Source organism: Oncorhynchus gorbuscha, linkage group LG18 (genome assembly GCF_021184085.1).
Source record: "Oncorhynchus gorbuscha isolate QuinsamMale2020 ecotype Even-year linkage group LG18, OgorEven_v1.0, whole genome shotgun sequence".
Lineage (NCBI taxonomy): Eukaryota > Metazoa > Chordata > Actinopteri > Salmoniformes > Salmonidae > Oncorhynchus > Oncorhynchus gorbuscha.
In genome coordinates this window covers 42,749,966-42,769,737 of record NC_060190.1, presented here as the reverse complement: position 1 = coordinate 42,769,737, position 19,772 = coordinate 42,749,966, and the positions used below count along the sequence as shown (strand labels likewise).

General features: G+C 39.6%; 2 protein-coding genes across 3 annotated transcripts in view; one reads left to right on the top strand and one right to left on the bottom strand.

Moving 5' to 3' along the window:
• The window catches only part of LOC124003110 (SAP domain-containing ribonucleoprotein-like), a 55,157-nt gene extending 43,712 nt beyond the window's left edge, over window positions 1–11,445 (top strand). For both annotated transcript variants that reach the window (XM_046311173.1, XM_046311172.1), the window contains 2 exons: window positions 9,442–9,528; window positions 10,512–11,445. In XM_046311173.1, coding sequence (XP_046167129.1) covers window positions 9,442–9,528; window positions 10,512–10,553 — 129 coding nt within the window. In that variant the 3' untranslated portion in view covers window positions 10,554–11,445. The remainder of the gene's footprint in view (window positions 1–9,441; window positions 9,529–10,511) is intronic.
• A 1,465-nt stretch (window positions 11,446–12,910) lies between these two features.
• Window positions 12,911–19,772, bottom strand: part of LOC124003696 (growth/differentiation factor 11-like) — a 53,754-nt gene continuing 46,892 nt past the window's right edge. Inside the window, 1 exon segment of the mRNA XM_046312227.1 lies at window positions 12,911–17,021. Within this exon segment, the coding sequence (XP_046168183.1) occupies window positions 16,641–17,021 (381 nt within the window). The 3' untranslated portion in view covers window positions 12,911–16,640.

The window sequence follows — 19,772 nt, the reverse complement described above, 5'->3', positions numbered from 1 at the left end:
GGATAAAGATAAACGGAATAGAGCTAAGCACAGGCAAAATCCTAGAGGAAAACCTGGTTCAGTCTGCTTACCAACAGACACTGGGAGACAAATTCACCTTTCAGCAGGACAATAACATAAAACACAAGGCCAAATCTACACTGGAGTTGTTAACCAAGAAGACATAGACCCATTTCTGTGTTTACAAACATTGCCGCACGATGACGATGCGCGCAAGTTGGTGGCAGAACAAGGGGGAGTTCTTATAGAACGGCAGCAAGAGCCTGTTTTTGAATGTTGCTTATGAATTCATTTCACACTACTTTTGGATTGTAATAGGATTTTAAGGCTAAGTTGAGCTTGTAGAGAGGCCTTGCATGTTTTGGGAATGCGGGTGGGATGGCCAGAACACATTTTCACGTCTTCATTTTTTATTGCTCTCCCCCTGAATGATTTGTGGATACTATTTTTTTCTGTGATGTCCAACTTACATAGGCAATATGGGATCATGCTTTTTTATATACAATGTCATTTTTTGTGTTAAACTTACAGCAGTTAGTGCTTCTCACAAAGTTTAGGTTAGTTAGACTGAACTAAATTTCCATGAAATTATATTAGGTTTATAGAACCTGTATATTATGCAGCCTAATCTATCTATTAGTGATCTTACATTGATTGAAGGATAGCAGTATATTGTGAGTAGTGCCAATTATAAAAAATAAAGAGTAAAGAAGCTTAAAATATGTATATTTTCAATTCTAGCTAAATAGCTATTATTATTATTCTGTCTTTTTTTAAAGTCAGGCTTTCCACACCTGTATTGTGCAAAATGTGCCCATTAAATAATGTTAAGCAGTATTACTGCACACAGAGGGAGTCCATGCAGCATATTAATTATGTGATTTGTTAGGCAAATGTTTACTCCTGATTTTATTTAGACTTGCCATAACAAAGGGGGCGAATACTTACTTATTGACTCAAGAAATGTAGTCTTCATTTGTTTGATTAATTTGTAAAAATAAAAAATACAAAAACATTCCACTTTGACATTATTGGGTATTATGTGTAGGCCAGTGACCCCAAAAAATCTATATTTAATACATTTTAAAATCAGGCTGTAACACACCAAATTGTGGAAAAAGTCAAGGGATGTGAACACTTCCTGAAGGATCTGTAAATGGCTCCTGAGTGGCGCAGCAGTCTAAGGCACTGAATCTCATTGAGAAGTCACATCTGTTAATTGAAATGCATTCCAGGTGACTACCTCATGAAACTGGTGGAGAGAATGCCAACAGTGTGCAAAGCTGTCATCAAGGCAAAGGGTGGCTATTTGAAGAATCTGAAATATAAAATAAATGTTGATTTTGTTTAACTTTTTTGGTTACTACATGATTCCATATGTGTTATTTCATGGTTTTGATGTCTTCACTATTATTCTACAATGCAGAAAATAGTTTTTTTAAATAAAGAAAAACCCTTGAATGAGTAGGTGTTCTATAACTTGACCGGTACTATATGTGAAATAGTATGCAATTTTTGTGTACCGTGCGTACTACGGTCCCTACGTACTACCGTGCGTACTACTTTCAGAACTACTGCATAAGAAGTATGCAAAAGTACAGGAGAAACTCTAATAGCCTAGTAAAGGCATGGAATTCAATAGTTCTAACATTTGAACCATGTCCTTTGTGTACAACATTACATTTTTATTTAAGCTACACCCAGACAAGGGCGTCATCGCCAATCAAAGCGGCAGGGGAACCTAGTGGTTAGAGCTAGTAACCAGAAGGTTGCAAGTTCATACCCCCGAGCTGACAAGGTACAAATCTGTCGTTCTGTCCCTAAACAGGCAGTTAACCCACTGTTCCTAGGCCGTCATTGAAAATAAGAATTTGTTCTTAACTGACTTGTCTGGTTAAATAAAGGTAAAATAAATAACTGAGCATGCTACTATGTAGTTAGCGGAGTGGGAAGCAGCTACATAAAAATCTATATTTTTATCCATGGCAAGTCGGGTTTCCAGAAAATCCAAAACCACTACACTACGTATTTTTGTCTTGAACACATGTAACCTTTATTTAACTAGGCAAGTCAGTTAAGAACAAATTCTTATTTACAATGACGGCCTATTGCGCGCCGCCCTATTGGACTCCCAATCACGGCTGGTTGTGATACAGCCTGGATTTGAACCAGGGTGTCTGTAGTAGTGACACCTCTAGCACTGAGATGCAGTGCCTTAGAATGCTGCGCCACCCATCCATCTGTCTAAATCGTTACGACAAAGTGTATATTTTGTTCAAATGTTAATATCCTTTCTTCCTTCAACTACCATTGCGCAAAGCAGTTTTCTCCTCTTGTCTTCAATCTTGCAGGCTCGCAGGGCCCTTGCGCGTTGCCATAACAACTTGGCTCACACAGCTTTGAGCTAGAAACCCAATCTCTACCAGGTTGAACATAGTCAGATAATGCCATATGTTTCAGGAATTTTACAGCTAGCTAAATACTTCACATGCTGATATTGACATTTGTATTATTGTGTGTTACGTTCTCTAGCTAGCTACCTTGCTACCCAGCCAGTCTTTCTAGGGGGGGCATTGCATTGTGGGTTTTGTAGTCAACTTGAGCACCGCAGATTTCCACAATTTTCACATGTTGCTTCCTAACTTATTATAGCGCTGAAATTGCCCAAAAAAGGGGGATTTGTGGTTTTGAGTGGATTATTCCTTTAAGTCATACAAACCATATCTACCCGTATTTAGAAGCAAATATGTTTGACTAACTGTTTACATTATATACGCAATTTAAAAATCTCTGTTCTTTTAACTTAAAATCGTGAGTGAGCATAAAATCACCAGCCTGATTAATCAACAACTCACCAATTAGAATGCATGGTGGGTGGCTGTTATAGAAATTGTTTAAACAAGCCTAGAGTTCAAAACTGTATCCCCCACACCCCCCTTATCCTCTGCTCTCCATTTCTCTTCTGTGTACCCATTTACTGAGGTTGCATATTCTAAGAGTGTGTGCATGCATTGAGTTGAGCTTGTTTTTGCTGATTTCATGGGGCGACAGATGAAAAACAATCCGTTTCCTTTCCATTTGGGACTTATTGTACTGGTCAACACATTTGCATAGAAGAAGCATCTCAAGACCTAATGACGTCATTCCCACAGGCAGTGATGGAGACAGGAGAGACGTATCATTTTTGGCAATGACTATGGTTTTGGTGTATGGTTTTTCAGCTTGACATCAACATATTTTGCATTATAGTTTGCGTAAAATAAGTAATTTATCGCGAACAAAGTACTAGGGTAGTGACTTGATGATAGCTTCAGGTGTAAGCTAGCAACGAAAGTTAGCCTACAAAGCTATCTTCTTGCATTGTAAAGTGTCCTGGCCTGTAATGGGCATTGTTTTGCAAAAAAGTAATTAACAGCTGCATCATTTCTACATGCCGTGTTGCATTATTCAAGTGTGTTCATTTCTGTGCAGTGGGGAGCTAACATGATGCATCCCAGACTCCCAGTGAGTGCAGTTGTTCCCCAGGACAGGCTAGAGCTAGCAATGAGTAAGTGGAGCAAGCACGGTGCACTCACGCTATAAGGGGACATAGACTGCACTGATTTCATAATCTCTCAATCTAGTACTGAACCGTTTTTCATGTTATAGTATTGAAAAAGTACAGAAGTATCAGGATACAGTGGAACACTAGTGCCTATTACACAGCAAAGCCAGCCACTCACTGTCACTTCTATGCTGTCAAAGGCTCCCACCAGCACCTAAATCATTGCTGAAATCTTTTTATATCTGCAACGGTTTGAATTTGAGTGGGGTGACACTGATGACTTCCCCCATATGTGATAGCCGGCAATCACTACGCTGTGCCCCCCTCTTCCTACCCTGCATTCCACAAAAGACAATTGAGGAGCCGTTTTCTGCATTACCACATCATGCATACTTTAATTTGAATTGAAGAAAAGCAATGAGCCAAATTTAATTTATCGGTCCTAAGAATGAATGAGTGAATAACTGAATCCCCAGCTTTGGTCATTTATCATTCTCTACACATAGACCAGGCATTTGTCTACTCATTTGAAGGACCATCATTTACATGTGTGATTTTTAAGGAGGAGGCTTGGCTGGACTTTCAGCTCTATCTGCATTTGAATCTGGAATTATAATAGCAATGGGCCCTTTACCCCCCCACAAAGTGTATGGAACCACACTCAAATGTACGCACACACTTTTGAATAGAAGTATAGAGGGCCATCTGTCCAATCTGGCCATACATATCTGGGAAAATAAAGAAGGCTTCTTGACATGTCACATAATGTAATGTCCCTCAGAATAGGGGCACAGACGTCAGTTCAACATCTAGTTTTGATTTACATTTGGTTGAGTTCAAATCAAAGTTTATTAGCCGCTTACACAGTTTAGCAGATGTTATAGCGGGTGCAGCAAAATGCTTATGTTACTAGCTCCTAATAATGCAGTAAAATGCTTATGTTACTAGCTCCTAATAATGCAGTAAAATGATTGTGTTACTAGCTCCTAATAATGCAGTAAAATGATTATGTTACTAGCTCCTAATAATGCAGTAAAATGATTATGTTACTAGCTCCTAATAATGCAGTAAAATGCTTATGTTACTAGCTCCTAATAATGCAGTAAAATGCTTATGTTACTAGCTCCTAATAATGCAGTAAAATGATTATGTTACTAGCTCCTAATAATGTAGTAAAATGATTATGTTACTAGCTCCTAATAATGCAGTAAAATGATTATGTTACTAGCTCCTAATAATGCAGTAAAATGATTATGTTACTAGCTCCTAATAATGCAGTAAAATGATTATGTTACTAGCTCCTAATAATGCAGTAAAATGCTTATGTTACTAGCTCCTAATAATGCAGCAAAATGCTTATGTTACTAGCTCCTAATAATGCAGTAAAATGATTATGTTACTAGCTCCTAATAATGCAGTAAAATGATTATGTTACTAGCTCCTAATAATGCAGTAAAATGCTTATGTTACTAGCTCCTAATAATGCAGTAAAATGATTATGTTACTAGCTCCTAATAATGCAGTAAAATGCTTATGTTACTAGCTCCTAATAATGCAGTAAAATGCTTATGTTACTAGCTCCTAATACTGCAGTAAAATGTCAAACAGGTGTACAGAAATAATCAACTTAAACTAAGAACAAGAAATAAAGAAATGTCGAAACGAATCCAATTAACAACCCAAATAGCACTGTAACAGTAATCCAAATGCAATCTATATGCATCTACACCAAATTAATTCACACAAGATATACTAGGATTGATATATATGTGTATATATACAGCAGGAAATAATATTAGTAGTGCTATTGTAAACCTCAGTCTTAAGCTGTTGGTGGGAAACTAAGCTAACATATGGAATTGTTTAAGATGGTCATACCATGGATCATTTAGCTTTTTGATTTTTATGACCCCTTAGGTATAAAAAATATATATATATTTGAAACAATATTTAATTTGGCCTTTACTACTATTGCCCATTGAAACGCATTGAATAACACATTCATAAATTGGTGGAAAATACAGTAAAAAATGAACCCAACTGAATAGGTTTTGAAGTGTCCTATATCTAGGAGATATAAGAAAGCTCAGGAAATGTATATATTTTTTGACACATTTAACCCCTTATTTTTGTTGGTGCAAAACTACCTCCATACTTCCATTAGTTTGTATGGGTTACCTTCAGACGAGTCCTCTATCTATAGAGTGATCATATTGGTTTGTAAGCCAAAGCATTTGGACGCTACCGATTTTCAGAAGGCCAACATTGGTTGGATGCGGTTGATTGAGACGCAGCCCATGCAAAAAATACATATCTCAATCTTAAACTGAGGGATTTGAATGGGGATTTGCACTATTGAGAGGGATAGAGAGCAGTTGCTTCGTGAAGGTATCTCTTCCTGAAAATACATGATCTAATTGAACAATAGTTGGCATTCAGCAGTCATAAAAATATGCCTTATTTATTTTAAAGAACTACTAAAATAGTGATTTTGTCAGACAGTATAAGGCAGCAGCTCTATAGAGATGAGGTGATGACTTGGAATTAAATAATAGTAGTCAAATAAAACAAAGATACACAACTGAAATTTGATTAAAGTAATGTGAATAAATGATGGTTAATAAGTGATAAGAGGTAATGGTCACTGCCATCATGGGACCTTTATTCATTGTTGTATTCTGTGTTAAAGCATTCAACTCACATAATGCATAGTGTATTTCATTAAAAAAATTATAATAATCGAAACCGAACCGACCTCAAAAACCACTAATTGCTCAGCAAATATATATTACAGTGAGCTATGTCAAGAATCCAGTATATAAATAAATATGCAGTGTGTATAAACGGTAACTAAAATGCTATGTAGAGTAGTAGAACTATTAGTAATATTAGAGTTTTCAACTATAGTGAATTCAATGTGAAATCAAAAAACATAATTGGATTTTTTTAAATTTTATTTTTAAAAGTAAACTTACTTTTTATTTACTTTTTACAAATCCAAATACATTTTCCACGTTGATTCAACGTCATCACATTGATTTTGGGGGGTTGAAATTATGTGGAAACAACATTGATTCAACCAGTTTTTGCCCAGTGGGTGATGTCAAGGTACAGAGATGTTCAAGAGTTCTTGTCGGTTTCTATTAATCAAAAATAGCAATGTCTGAAAGCTTTCGTATTTGAGTGTTTCTGTGGGCAATTTTGTGATTTGTGGAAAAAGTGACATCATACGAAAAGTGTTAGACTCGTCATCTCAGCTCTGACTGGTTCATTTTCCCCTCGTCTTTGCATTTAGTTAAGAATGATAGATTTATGAATGCACTTAGCTACATGCCATGGTCCACTATTGTAGCCTCTGATTTTTTACTCATTAGTCTGAATAATAACTGTCACTAATTCAAGCTGTTCTAGAATGGCTTTGTGAATAGAGAAAGAAAGAGAGCGAGGAAGAGGGAGAGCAAGAGAGGGAGGATAGAGAGGCCTGAGAGATTAACTCCAGTGAGCTCACTCCGTGAGGCCCAGGAATGGCTGAATATTGTTCTAGGGGTGGGGGGGATGAACTTGATGATCTCGGGTGGTGGAGGGGGGATTGCTGTTCCCTGCTCCTGACAATCAAAATTAGATTGGCCAGCACTGTGTCAACACTGGCCTCTGCTTAAGGCATCACAGGGGCAGGGGGGACAACCGGTTTTTGAGAGTTTGCCATGTGAACTATGGAGAACCCACAGAGCCTTTCACTGACTGTGCCGGCCTTAAAGAAATGCACAACTCTTTTCATAGGCCAACACTGAAACAACCCTTCCCTCAACTCAATCTTTTGTGACAAACATATCCTCTCGGTATATGATTATGTTATTCTGTTCATCAATATCTTGATGTATTGTGTGGAAATAGTATCAAGTAATTGGAAATGAAAAGATTCTCCACCTCTTCTCATTCCTTCTGCACATCTTCACTGTGAAGGGGCCAAAACAATCCATTCCTGTTGAATATAAGGGTGGTTGGTGTAGGCAGAGCCAGGAAGAAGGTACACTACATGACCAAAAGTATGTGGGCACCTGCTTGTCGAACAACTAATTCCAAAATCATGGGCATTAATATGGATTTAGTTCCCCCTTTGCTGCTATAACAGCCTCCTCTCTTCTGGAAAGGCTTTCCACTAGATGTTGGAACATTACTGCAGGGACTTATTTCCATTCAGCCATGAGCATTACTGATGTTGGGTGATTAGGCCTGGCTCGCAGTCGGCGTTCCAATTCATCCCAAAGGTGTTCAATGGGGTTGAGGTCAGGGCTCTTTGCAGGGCAGTCAAGTTCTTCCACACTGTTTAAAAAAAAAACATGTATGTACCTTTCTTTGTGCACGGCGGCATTGTCATGCTGAAACAACAAAGGGCCTTCCCCAAACTGTTGCCATAAAGTTGGAAGCACAGAATCATCTAGAATGTCACTATGCTGTAGCGTTAAGATTTCTCTTCACTGAAACTAAGGGGCCTATCCCAAACCATGAAAAACAGCCCCAGAACATTATTCTTCCTCCACCAAACTTTACAGTTGACACTATGTATTCGGGTAGGTAGCATTCTCCTGGCATCCACCAATCCCAGATTCGTCCGTCTGACTGCCAGATGGTTAAGCGTGATAAACCACTCCAGAGTACGCGTTTCCATTGTTCCAGAGTCAAATGGCGGCACGCTTTACAGCACTTCAGATCTTAGGCTTGTATGCATCTGCTCAGCCATGGCAACCCAATTCATGAAGCTGCTGACAGACAGTTATTGTGCTGAAGTTGCTTCCAGAAGCAGTTTGGAGCTCTGTAGTGAGTGTTGCAACCGAGGACAGACTATTTTTTACGTGCTATGCGCTTCAACACTCGGCGGTTCCGCTCTGTGAGTTTGTGTGGCCTACTACTTCGCTCCTGAGCCGTTGTTGCTCTTAGACATTTCCACTCCACAATAGCAGCTCCAGCAGGGCAGAAATTTGACGACTGATTTTTTTTGAAAGGTGGCATCCTATGACGGTGCCACGTTGAAAGTCACTGAGCTCTTCAGTAAGGCCATTCTACTGCCAATGTTTGTCTACAGAGATTACATGGCTGTGTGCTCGATTTTATACACCTGTCAGCACCTGGTGTGGCTGAAGTAGCTGAATCCACTAATCTGAAGGGGTATATAGTGTAGGTCAGACACTTTAGGCACATGGGGTTTGGCTTTCCATTCTCTGCATTTGAATGTTGTTCAGACTCACAGCTTTGACGTCCCTTCAAAAACAGAAATGACTGTGGATGTCAGCACGAGGATGGAGAAGCTTTCAGTTGACACTGGCCCAATGTGCCAATGGCAAATTTATCTGAATGTCAAGCCCTGCAAGGGAATTCAAATTTAAAAGATGGCTAGTCATTTTTAGCCTGATTCTGTATGGAATGCAGGTACATTATCTTAATTTTCTTCTTAATTCAGCAATTATGGTGTTAGCGCAATCAAAAGCTCATATTTGCCTTTGTTGGTCTTTAAGGTAGTAATGCTGTATGTGGCGTCCCACTCTCAGCCCATCCCGCTCCTCACGTTGGTTCTGGGATGTGGACGGGGATGGAACTGACCTCAAGGGTTGTGTTTTGGAGGTTTGACCAGTGACCTGGAATCTGTCAGTTTGTTCTTGTTGGCAATCTCTTGCCAGAACACAGTGTGTGAGGGAAAAGCTTGCTGTGTCCTCGCATAACCTTAACATTATTTGCCAGGCCACCAGATTTTCAGCCTTTTAATTTACACCCAGAATTTGGGGGTATTTTTCTTCCCCCTTACTCAATGTACTTTGGCATTTCTGTCAGCGGAATGTCATTTATTTATTGCTTTTCCAAAAGACTAAGTCTTCTCATCCATTTCTGATGTTGTGTTGCAGGTTGAAGTCGACGAGAAGCTGAAAAAGAGGAAGGAGAGGTTTGGGATTCTCACTGCTGCTGCTGTAGTTGGGGCCGAAGATAGCGAGGTACAAAAGGTTTTGTTTTCATGTTCTTGTTGTTGCCAAAAGAGAGCTGGTGGGACAGATTTGTAAGTGATCAAACACTGTTGTGAGAAACATTCAAAATAAGCGACTGAAATGTTCACATAGTTGTGTGTTGGGAAGGAGGGTATAAGAATGTTTTGTAAGTTGCTATTAGAATGTTTTAGAACAGAAAAAGAATGAAGAATAGCAAAGTTCTGAAAGAAGAAGAATTGGGCATTGCCTCAATATTTAGGCAAAATCAAACATTTTAGTTGATGTTATGAACCTATTTTGAGTCAATAGATGTGTCAAATCTGTTGGGTAAATATAATGTGAGTCATCTTTAACAAGTGTAAATGATTGCTTAATTTCCACATTCCACAATTCATATTCTTGGTAATTGTTTCCAAAGTTCATAGGGGTATACAGGCATAGAGTCTAACTTTACAGTTCTCAAAGTTTCTACCTTGAGTTTTTTGAAAACGTCTTGAATGATTGATGTTCCCTTGAACATACACAAAGGAATTCCAGATGGTATCGGAGCATGTCGATGACCTATATAGTCATCCAGCAACGACAAGCAGTTAGTCTTTTGTGCATTGCTTAGTTCTGCTGTTACATACAATGTGGTTATTAATGATTTTGCTTAAATAAGTAATCAAATTACTAAAACATATATGTAAGGATGATGCTTGCAGTTTAATGTTGCAGGTATCAGGCCTGCTTGTTTTGATACTAACTTAAAACTCTGATGTGATGTTTCTGCTTCCTCACCACCACCCCGTCATTTAAATGACAATTCAGCAATTCAGCAATTCTAATCTTACTTGATAAGAAAGCTCTATTATTGTTGCACATGCATATTCCACAAATATAAATCCTGAGTCACAATTTACAATTAATTCTGTATATGCTCTTCTGTATACATTTGAAACACATGACATTTATGTAGAATGTTCCTTACATGTTCATCCCCCCCATTTCAGGTAAAGAAGAGGAAACGAGCAGACCGATTTGGAAACAATTGATTCAATTTTATATTTGTACTTTTTTAATGATTTAATTTTGTATTTTTTTAAAACTCGTTACTCTTGTTTTACAGTGGTAAAATACCAACCTGTGCTGTTCAGTAAGAAATAATCTTTACCTTATGTAAAAGTTGGAAATTAAAGATCTTATCCAATTTCCCACAAGTGTCCTAACAACCCTTGAGTAAACTTGTCCTATTGCTGTTGGGAAATAAGTCTGTGTACCCCTTCAGGTGTTAAAGGAACTCCTCCAGGGGAGGGATGGTCCTGCTGTATCTGCTCTGCTCTCGAGGGGAGAAAGGGCTGATGTTCCCTGGCAGGGATTTTAATAACTAAACAACATATAGCTAAACCTGTCAATAGTTTCCTGCAATCCAGGTGTTGTGGTACCACTACACCAGGTTTGTGACATGTCACTCAGTGGACATGCTGTAACAAGTGTGGAGGCACTAAGCTACTTTTCAGTTGGGAATTCATTGTTATATCAGATACGCACTTCAATAGTTTGCCCGTTTGGATTCCTGGCTGCACACTTATGCTAACTTCATAATGATAAATGCATCATCTTACAGTAATTTAATAGTGCTACAAAATACATTTCAGACACTTTGGGATGATTTAGGCATAGCATTTCAAACATGAAGTATTGACTTGGCATTGATTTTTGAACATAAACGCTAGTTGGCATTTGGGGTTGTGAGCCAGGGTAAACAAAAGCATGGATTGTTGTGGTCTCTGCTTTTCCAAAGACTCCTTTCATATTGTTTTAATTACACTGTGATTTTTAATTTGGATGAACTATCCCTATAACACGTTTGCTAAGTGGGTTTGTAAACAGTTAATAATGAATAGATCATTTCTAGATCTGTAATAAAACATGACTGTTATTGGACTTCTGACATTGTTCTTACTACATTTCACAATATCATTTAAATCAAACTCCAGCTAAAAGTCTCCTTAAGCATATGCTATAGCACCAGCAATACCTACTAACACCACCAATACTGTTTTTTTTTCTCTTCATATTTAAACAATTTAACCAAAACACTTGAATTTTCCCTGAGACAGTAATTTGGGATGGAGGCCATTATCACTTGGAAGTTGAAGCGTCCCTGAAATGGGCAGAATTGGACTCTTTCATCCTTCACACAAGTGAACAAGTGTGATTTTTCTTGAACAACCTCCCTCTCTGAACACTGGTCTGTTATTGAGCAGGACACAAAGGTGTTACTGATTACTGTGTTCAGCAATCAATCCTATTGAGTGCTGCCCCCAATTTACCTTCAATGAACTTTTCTTCACTTTATGGCTATTGCTGCAATCATAAACCTCCCAACCCTCTTTCTTGGGAGTTTTGTAAGATTTTAATATTTTTCCTGTTTTCCCCTCAAGTGCATTTAAACAGGTATATTTTATGATTTGTAGCTGTTGTCAGTGGTATAATGTTTTATGTGTTAAAGTATAGTGACAAATTTCGCTGTAATGTTTGTGATAATGTAAATGACTAATGATGATAAGGAGTAGTTGTGGAAGTTGGACAAAGCTAAATAATTGCCACTTTAGCACTTTAACCAGTGCCTGTCACTTCTAGCTTACCTGAGGGGATCTGATTGTCCTTTGGCAGCATGACGTTGAGGTCTCTCCCACCCGCCCTCAAATGATCTGTACGCTACTAGTTTGACTGTTTTTCATTGAAGACGACATTGACTGAGAACAGGTACCCTGTGGCTTTTAGTGGTCCATATAGGCCAGAAATTAGTTGTAAATATCTAGCTATGTGTGCGCATAGGTGAGTTTGATTTTCAGTGTGTGTGATTATGGGCAGATGAGGGTGTGAATGTTTTGTTTGGAAACGTTTTTGTGTGAGCATGTTGTAAGGTTTATGTCATTGCTGGCGTCAATGTTCTCTTCTCTGGGGTGGGTGGTCTGTGTGCATTTGCATCAGTAAAGAGCTCCGTGTTCAGTCTCATTTGTCCCCATTGATTCGCTAAATTAGGTTGATGAGAGGCCGTCCTATCAGGTGACATATTAATTGGGTCATGCTAGATCCCGTACGAAATCTAAACAATGGCCTCCCAACACTAAACCTTTCTCTTCGGCCTGTTTCTCTCCTCCTCTCTCTCTTCTACCAATTAGCCTCAGAATTCATGTCAGAGTTTCCTGTTACCCTCACCCATCCCAAGAGTCAGGATGCCACCAGGCAGTACCTGACCTCTTAAATGCATTTTGTGTGACCCATGACAGGTGTGTTTATAAGTTAGGAGCTGTAAATGCCACAAGTAAGGTGTGGCAGTGGGCTAGGGTAGGGATAGCCGTAGAAACACAGGGAAAGGTCAATCAATCAGCCGTGAATTTCGTAAGCTAAATAAATGATTTATTGTACAAAATAAGACAGAAAACAAATAACAAAAAAACAATGGAACAATTATTAATATGCACAACCATTAAACTACAATGTTGGGGTGAATTTTATCTATACAACATGATGAACAAATGAAAGCAAAAGAAAGTTGGCAAAAACAGAAGCGGAGAACCTGTCCAAAACATAAAATGTCAACATTTGGGTATTTATTTACATAGAGATTTCCTCTCATAGTTTTATATATATGAAAACACTTTCTTACACATACCAGTATACAGACACAAAAATTCAAAATGCAACTTTATCCACAGCATTAACCAGAGTTCAGCCATGGTCCTGGGCACAGCCATTTTCTTCTTCTTTTGTCAGTATACATTACCTTTAGCTATTTGCTTCAGTCACTCTTTTGAACTCAGCTGTCAATTACTCAATCTTGACTTGAGACCAAGGTGACCCTGTGGCTTTAGTCTACTTTTTTGGGTTTACTATCCAGGTTACAAGTTTGCACAGATTAACTCATAACAAAACTTAACTGTCAAATTTATAACAGAATGCTGAAGTGAGGTAGACATACTTTGAAATTCATTGATTTGATCTTAATAAATACAGAGACACTTGACCAGTTGAATTGTTTCCAACCGCTGCCCATACCACGTTTTTTTCTTCCTTTGAAATTGTTTAGCATATATATTCCTGCAGTTACAAAAGTTACAGCACACATATCATCCTCTACTTTGGCTAACGATCCCTGGATACTTTTTCCCATTCTAATATGGGCACTTTCACTCAAAACACGCAAAGGCAAAACATGTCTGTGGTTAGACTGTCAACACAAGTCGCTCAAATTCAAAAGGACAAAAGTCTCTCAGAGTTGATGACAGATTGATTGAAGTTGACGGAGGGGCATTTCCAGTTTAAAGCGTTCTATGTTCATCGGTCCAGACACTTGTAACACACGACTTATCACCCCGGGAGGCCGAGGAGGCCTTTTGGCCGCTGGTCAGTCCAGGTTTCTGAGATGAGTGTAAGAGGAGCGTGAGAATATGGACAGGCCTCCGCTTCAGACGAAAAGGAAGTCAGGAAAGTGTGATGGTAACAAAAGAAGTGAAAGGCTCACTAGTTTATCCACATGGTGTATCGCCAGACGCTTGGACCGTTCTTTTTTCAATTGTAAAAGCTCTTGTGCTCGATAAGGTAAAATACAAACAACACGACTCCTCACGCCATGAACGTCCCATAGTGCAAAATTTATTGTTGGTAAGGTAGTGCCCAGAAAGTATTTTTTGTACCCCTTTTTATTATATACATATATTATTTATATATAATGTCAGAAGGCTCTTCCTTTATCCAACAGCATAGTGCTTTCGTTTTTAACAAAGGGATATCTTCGCTTTGACATCCAGGAGACAAGACAGATTTTCTAATCTACACTCTGTTCAAGCACTTCCAATATTTACTGCATGTTACAGATGCAGTTGAGGTGGGGGGTGGGGGCATTGAGATATTCAATCAAAATATATGTTCTCTCTAAACTAGAAATGGCATTTCAGCTGTATTCTTGTCCGTATCAATGTTCCTTATTTTCTATATGACTCACAATCTAGCTCTTCTTCCCTTTACTTACTAGTATGAAGGCCTATGTCAATCAGGCATTTGATTTTCTTTCCAACACAAGGTTGTGTTATTTGCCACAACCATCTTAACATTCCCACCATAGCAACTTGTCAGAATAAATTTGGTCCTCTGATCATTAGGTTTGTTTGTGTAAATGGGAATGGTAAATGCACAGTGTGCAGAGTGAAAACGACAGAAGTATATAAGGCTGCGTTTACACAGGTAGCCCAAGTCTGATCTTTTTTTCACTAATCTCTCTTCTGATCAATCAGGTCCACTCACTGAAAAAGATCTGTGAGTGGTTAAAAGACCAATTAGTGGGAAAAAGATCAGAATTTGCTTGCCTGTGTAAACACCGCCTAAGTAGGCTATAGTCATGTGGACCAGGTTAGTCAATGTACTTGTGGGGTTCCCTTTCACTGTGAATTTACTCCATACAAAATAATCTGACAATTACAGTAGTGTAAACTGGCACCCTTGCATGATTCCCATATTCTTGATTTAGTTGATATGTAATAGATATCCAAAGATGGGCTATACAAAAATCTAACAAGCCAAATCTTGAATTCTAAAATTGCGTGCCCTAGACCAACCAGAAGGTTTTATGGGTGTAGCTTTGACATGTTTGTCTTAGTTCATCTAAACATTGTGTGCAGGTTGATATTGAGGTCACCTGAGCTGTTATGAGCTTCTGCAGTAAAACAGAATGTGTATTACAACCCTTTCCTGTTCACTTTTAAAGGTCCATTGCAGGTGTTTTTATCTCAATTTCAAATATTTTCTTGGTATCAATTAAGTACCTTACTGTGATTGTTTTCAATTCAAATATTCAAAATAAACAAAAAGGTCTGAGTGAGGAGCCTAATTGGAGGAGGCTAATGGGAAGGACATGTAACCTGAAAGCTTGCTGTTATTGGGCAAGTTCGTTTGGCCTGGCCCGGTGCCCCGGGTGGCTGGAGATTTCACATAAGGACCAATGGAATGGTCTAAAATGTACAAACTCCACCTACACGGGGCACCGGGCCATGCAAAATGAACTTGCCCATTGTCAGAGAGGAGGGCAAACTCTCTGTTATTGGTTTATTAACTCATACCGCCTGGCGACATCACCAGGTGTCGCCAGGCGGCCTTTTCAAACAGCTCTTACACTAAAAGGGTATTATCATAGTTTTCACAATATTATTCCAACCTCAGTGTGGTAATAATATAAAACATAGGGAAATCACGTGTTTGACTGCACTGCCCCTTTAAAGGTAGTGAAATAACTCATTTATTTTCTTATTTTTCTCAAAATAACTGTGAATGGGTTCAAAGGGCACAGTGTTTGGCTTTGGATCTCAACACTTTAAACCTTTAGAACATTAGTTTCATAAAATGTTGGATTAATTTCATAAACTTTTAAGTCTAAAAGTAGACAAGTAAGGGAGATTTGTTTTGTAATGACAAAGATGCTAAAAATGAAGCATTGCACAATAGCACTGGTAATTAGTAGACAAAGTCCCCCTCTATTGGCACTGTCTATAAATGTCTTGGTTGTGAAACAAATCCCATTGATAGGAGTATAATATGTGAATAAAGCATTTTTTACACAGATAAAACAGTTTGGCCCCTCACCTCAGAACTGAATTTGCTTGGAAGTAAAGATGTGGGGAAATTATAATATACTGTAACTGCTTAGGAATGTCTCCCTCCATCAGCCTGGATCCACTATCCAGGACATTTCAACAAAGACACCATCTTTTCAAAAAAACCTGATAGACATTTTCTTTCAAACTTTTTTTTGAAGAAAACCAACCACAAAACGAACAAACACCTAAAACATAGTTTTGTCTTATTTACCATAAGTTTCTCAAGCTGCTCCACAGACACATCCCCTTTATAATATTCAATATATATTTCTACCACTCAGCCTCAGTCCTATCTTCATTTCATATTTCATTTTTACGTTTGACTAAAATGAATAACTAAGAGAATGGAGGTCCCATGGGATTTTTTTTGTGGCGGAGTGAGAAGGGGGATAAAGTCTGGTGCCAGAGGAGCGCTTAGTCAGGGTTTTGGGTGGAAATGATGTGGAGTTAGGCGTGCACGATTATGCATGACTTCCGTTGAGTCTAAGAGCAGCCACACCTGTCCACCACCATGCCAGGGATCTTGCCGTGGATGATCTGCTGCTTGTCGTTAAAGTAGAGCATGTTGATGGGCGACATCTTAGTGGGGGTACAGCAGGGCCCTGCTGAGCCTCTGGGGTTGGCGTGTTGTACCAGGTGGGTGTGTGGATACTTCTGCATGAACATGTATTCGCACTGGCCCGAACAGTAGTTGGCCTTGTAGCGCTTGGGAGCGATGATCCAGTCCCAGCCGAAAGCCTCAAAGTCCACTGTTAGCGGGTAGCGGCAGCAGCGGGATTCAGTGGAGTGCTCGTCGCAGTCCAGTCCCAGGTTACGTCGGGAACGTTTGGTCGTCTCGAGAACCTTAACCTCCAGGAACGGCTGCTGGAGTCAGGGGAGGAGGGGGAGGGGAAAGGAGCGGGGACAGGAGGAGAAAGGAGGTGATTAAGATAGAACTCAACAGTGAGGCGAGTAATGCTTCTAGGAAAAAACCTGGAGTACTGGCACGATTAACATCACTGGAGAAAAAAATCAAACAGATGCACTTCTCTTACTACCTATGGTTTTAACAGGGTTGGAGAGTAACCAATTACATGTCATCAGTTACATGTAATCTGATTACCAAAAAACTGTTACTAATCAGTTACGTTACCAGGAAAAAATATTGTAATCAGATTACAGATACTTTTTGAAAAACTTGGTTACTTATTGGGATTACTTTTAAATTCAGAAAGGATGTTTGTGAAAAAATGCATTTACACCTTTCTGTTTTCTCAATGACATTCAATCAGCATTGAAAATAGGCACAAATGGAAGTTTGTTCCACCAGAGACCATTGTGATGATACATCAAATACATTTGATGGATATTTTTTGCGTTCTTCTAATGCCTCTTAAAGGGGAAAGAAATCCAAAAGTAACCGAGTAATCCCCAAAAAATTGAATCAAATTGTATTGGTCGCATTCACATATTTTGCAGATGTTATCGCGGGTGTAGTGAAATTATTATGTTCCTAGCTCCAACAGTGTAGTAATACCTAACAATACACACAAATTCCAAAAATATGAAGAAAGGAATTAAGAAATATATAAATATTAGAACGAGCAATGTCAGAGTCCGGAATATAAATATACTGATGGTGTGGAGACATTGTGGACAGTATATGAATAGAAAAGGTGTTTACAGCAGTAGTTATATAGGATGAGCCTGGACTAGAATACAGTATATACTGTACATCATGAAGTGGTTAAAACAGTATGTAAACATTATTCAAGTGACCAGTGTTCAATGACTATGTACATAGGGCAGCAAGGTGCAGGGTTGAGTACCAGGTGGTAGCTGACTAGTAACAGTCACTAAAGTTCAGGCAGGGTACAAGTCGGGCCGGCTAGTTGTGACTATTTAACAGGCTGATGGCCCGGAGATAGAAGCTGTTTTTCAGCCTCTCGGTCCCAGCTTTGATGCACCTGTACTGTCTCCGACCTCTAGATGGTAGCGGGATGAACAGGCCTTGGCTCGGGTGGCTGAGGGCCTTGATGATCTTCTTGGCCTTCCTGTGACCCTGGGTGTGCTGTATATGTCCTGGAGGACAGGCAGTGTGCACCCGGTGATGCGCTGGGCAGACCGCACCACCCTCTGGAGAGCCCCGCTGTTGCCAGGCGGTTATACAGCCTAACAGGATGCTCTCAATGCCGCATCTGTAGAAGTTCACTAGGGTCTTTGGGGCCAAGCCAAATTTTTTCAGCCTCCTGAGGTTGAAGAGGCACTGTTGCGCTGCCTTCACCACACTATCTGTGTGGATGGACCATTTCAGGTTGTCAGTGATGTGCATGCAGAGGAACTTGAAGCTTTTCACCCTCTCCACTTTGGTTCCGTCGATATGGATGGAGGCGTTCCCCCTCTGCTGTCTCCTGAAGTTCATGATCAGCTCCTTGGTTTTGTTGTCTTTGAGGGATAGGTTATTTTCCTGGCACCACTCCACCAGGGCCCTCACCTCCTACCTGTAGGCTGTCCCGTCATTATTGGTGATCAGGCATACCACTGTTGTGTCATCTGCAGACTTGATGATTGAGTCGGAGATGTGAGTGGCCACGCAGTCATGGGTGAACAGGGAGTACAGGAGGGCGCTGAGCATGCAACCTTGTGGGGCCCCCATGTTGGGGATCAGCGTAGCAGAGATGTTGTTGCTTACCCTCACCTGAGGTCGGCCCGTCCAGAAGTCCAGGACTCAGTTGCACAGTGCGGGGTTCAGACCCAGGGCCCCGAGCTTAGTGATGATTTTGAAGGGCAATGTGGTGTTGAAGTTTGAGCTGTAGTCGATGAACAGCATTCTTAAATACATATTCCTCTTGTCCAGATGGGATAGGGCAGTGTGCACTGCGATGGCGATTTTCATCCATGAATCTGTTGGGGCGGTATGCAAATTGTAGTGGGTGGCGGGTAAGGTGAAGGTGATATGATGGGGACAGGTAGACAAATCCCTGAGCCAACTAGGTGAAAATCTGTCTATGTGCCCTTGAGCAAAGCACTTAACCCTAATTGCTCCTGTAAGTCGCTCTGGATAAAAGCGTCTGCTAAATGACAAAACATTTTATATAACTAGCCTCTCAAAGCACTTCATGATGACAGAAGTGAGGGCTACGGGGAGATAGTCATTTAGTTCAGTTACAGTCGTCATTGTAAATAAGAATTTGTTCTTAACTGACTTTCCTAGTTAAATAAAGGCTAAATAAAAAATAAAAACAGTGCCTTCAGAAAGTATTCAGACTCGTTGACTTTTACATCATTTTGTTGCATTACAACCTTATTCTAAAATGTATTAAATAGTTTTTGTTCCCTCTTCATTCTACACACAACATCCCATAATGACAAAGCAAAAACAGTTTTTAGAAATGTATCACAAATAAAAAATGGAAATATCACATTTACATAAGTATTCAGACCATTTACTCAGTAATATGTTGAAGCACATTTGGCAGCAATTACAGCATTGATTCTTCTTGGGTATGACGTTACAAGCTTGGCACACCTGTATTTGGGGAGTTTCTCCCATTCTTCTCTGCAGATCTTCTCCAGCTCTGTCAGTGTCACGCCTGCCTCCCCCTCCTTGGCACTCGAAGGTGCCAGGCTTCCATC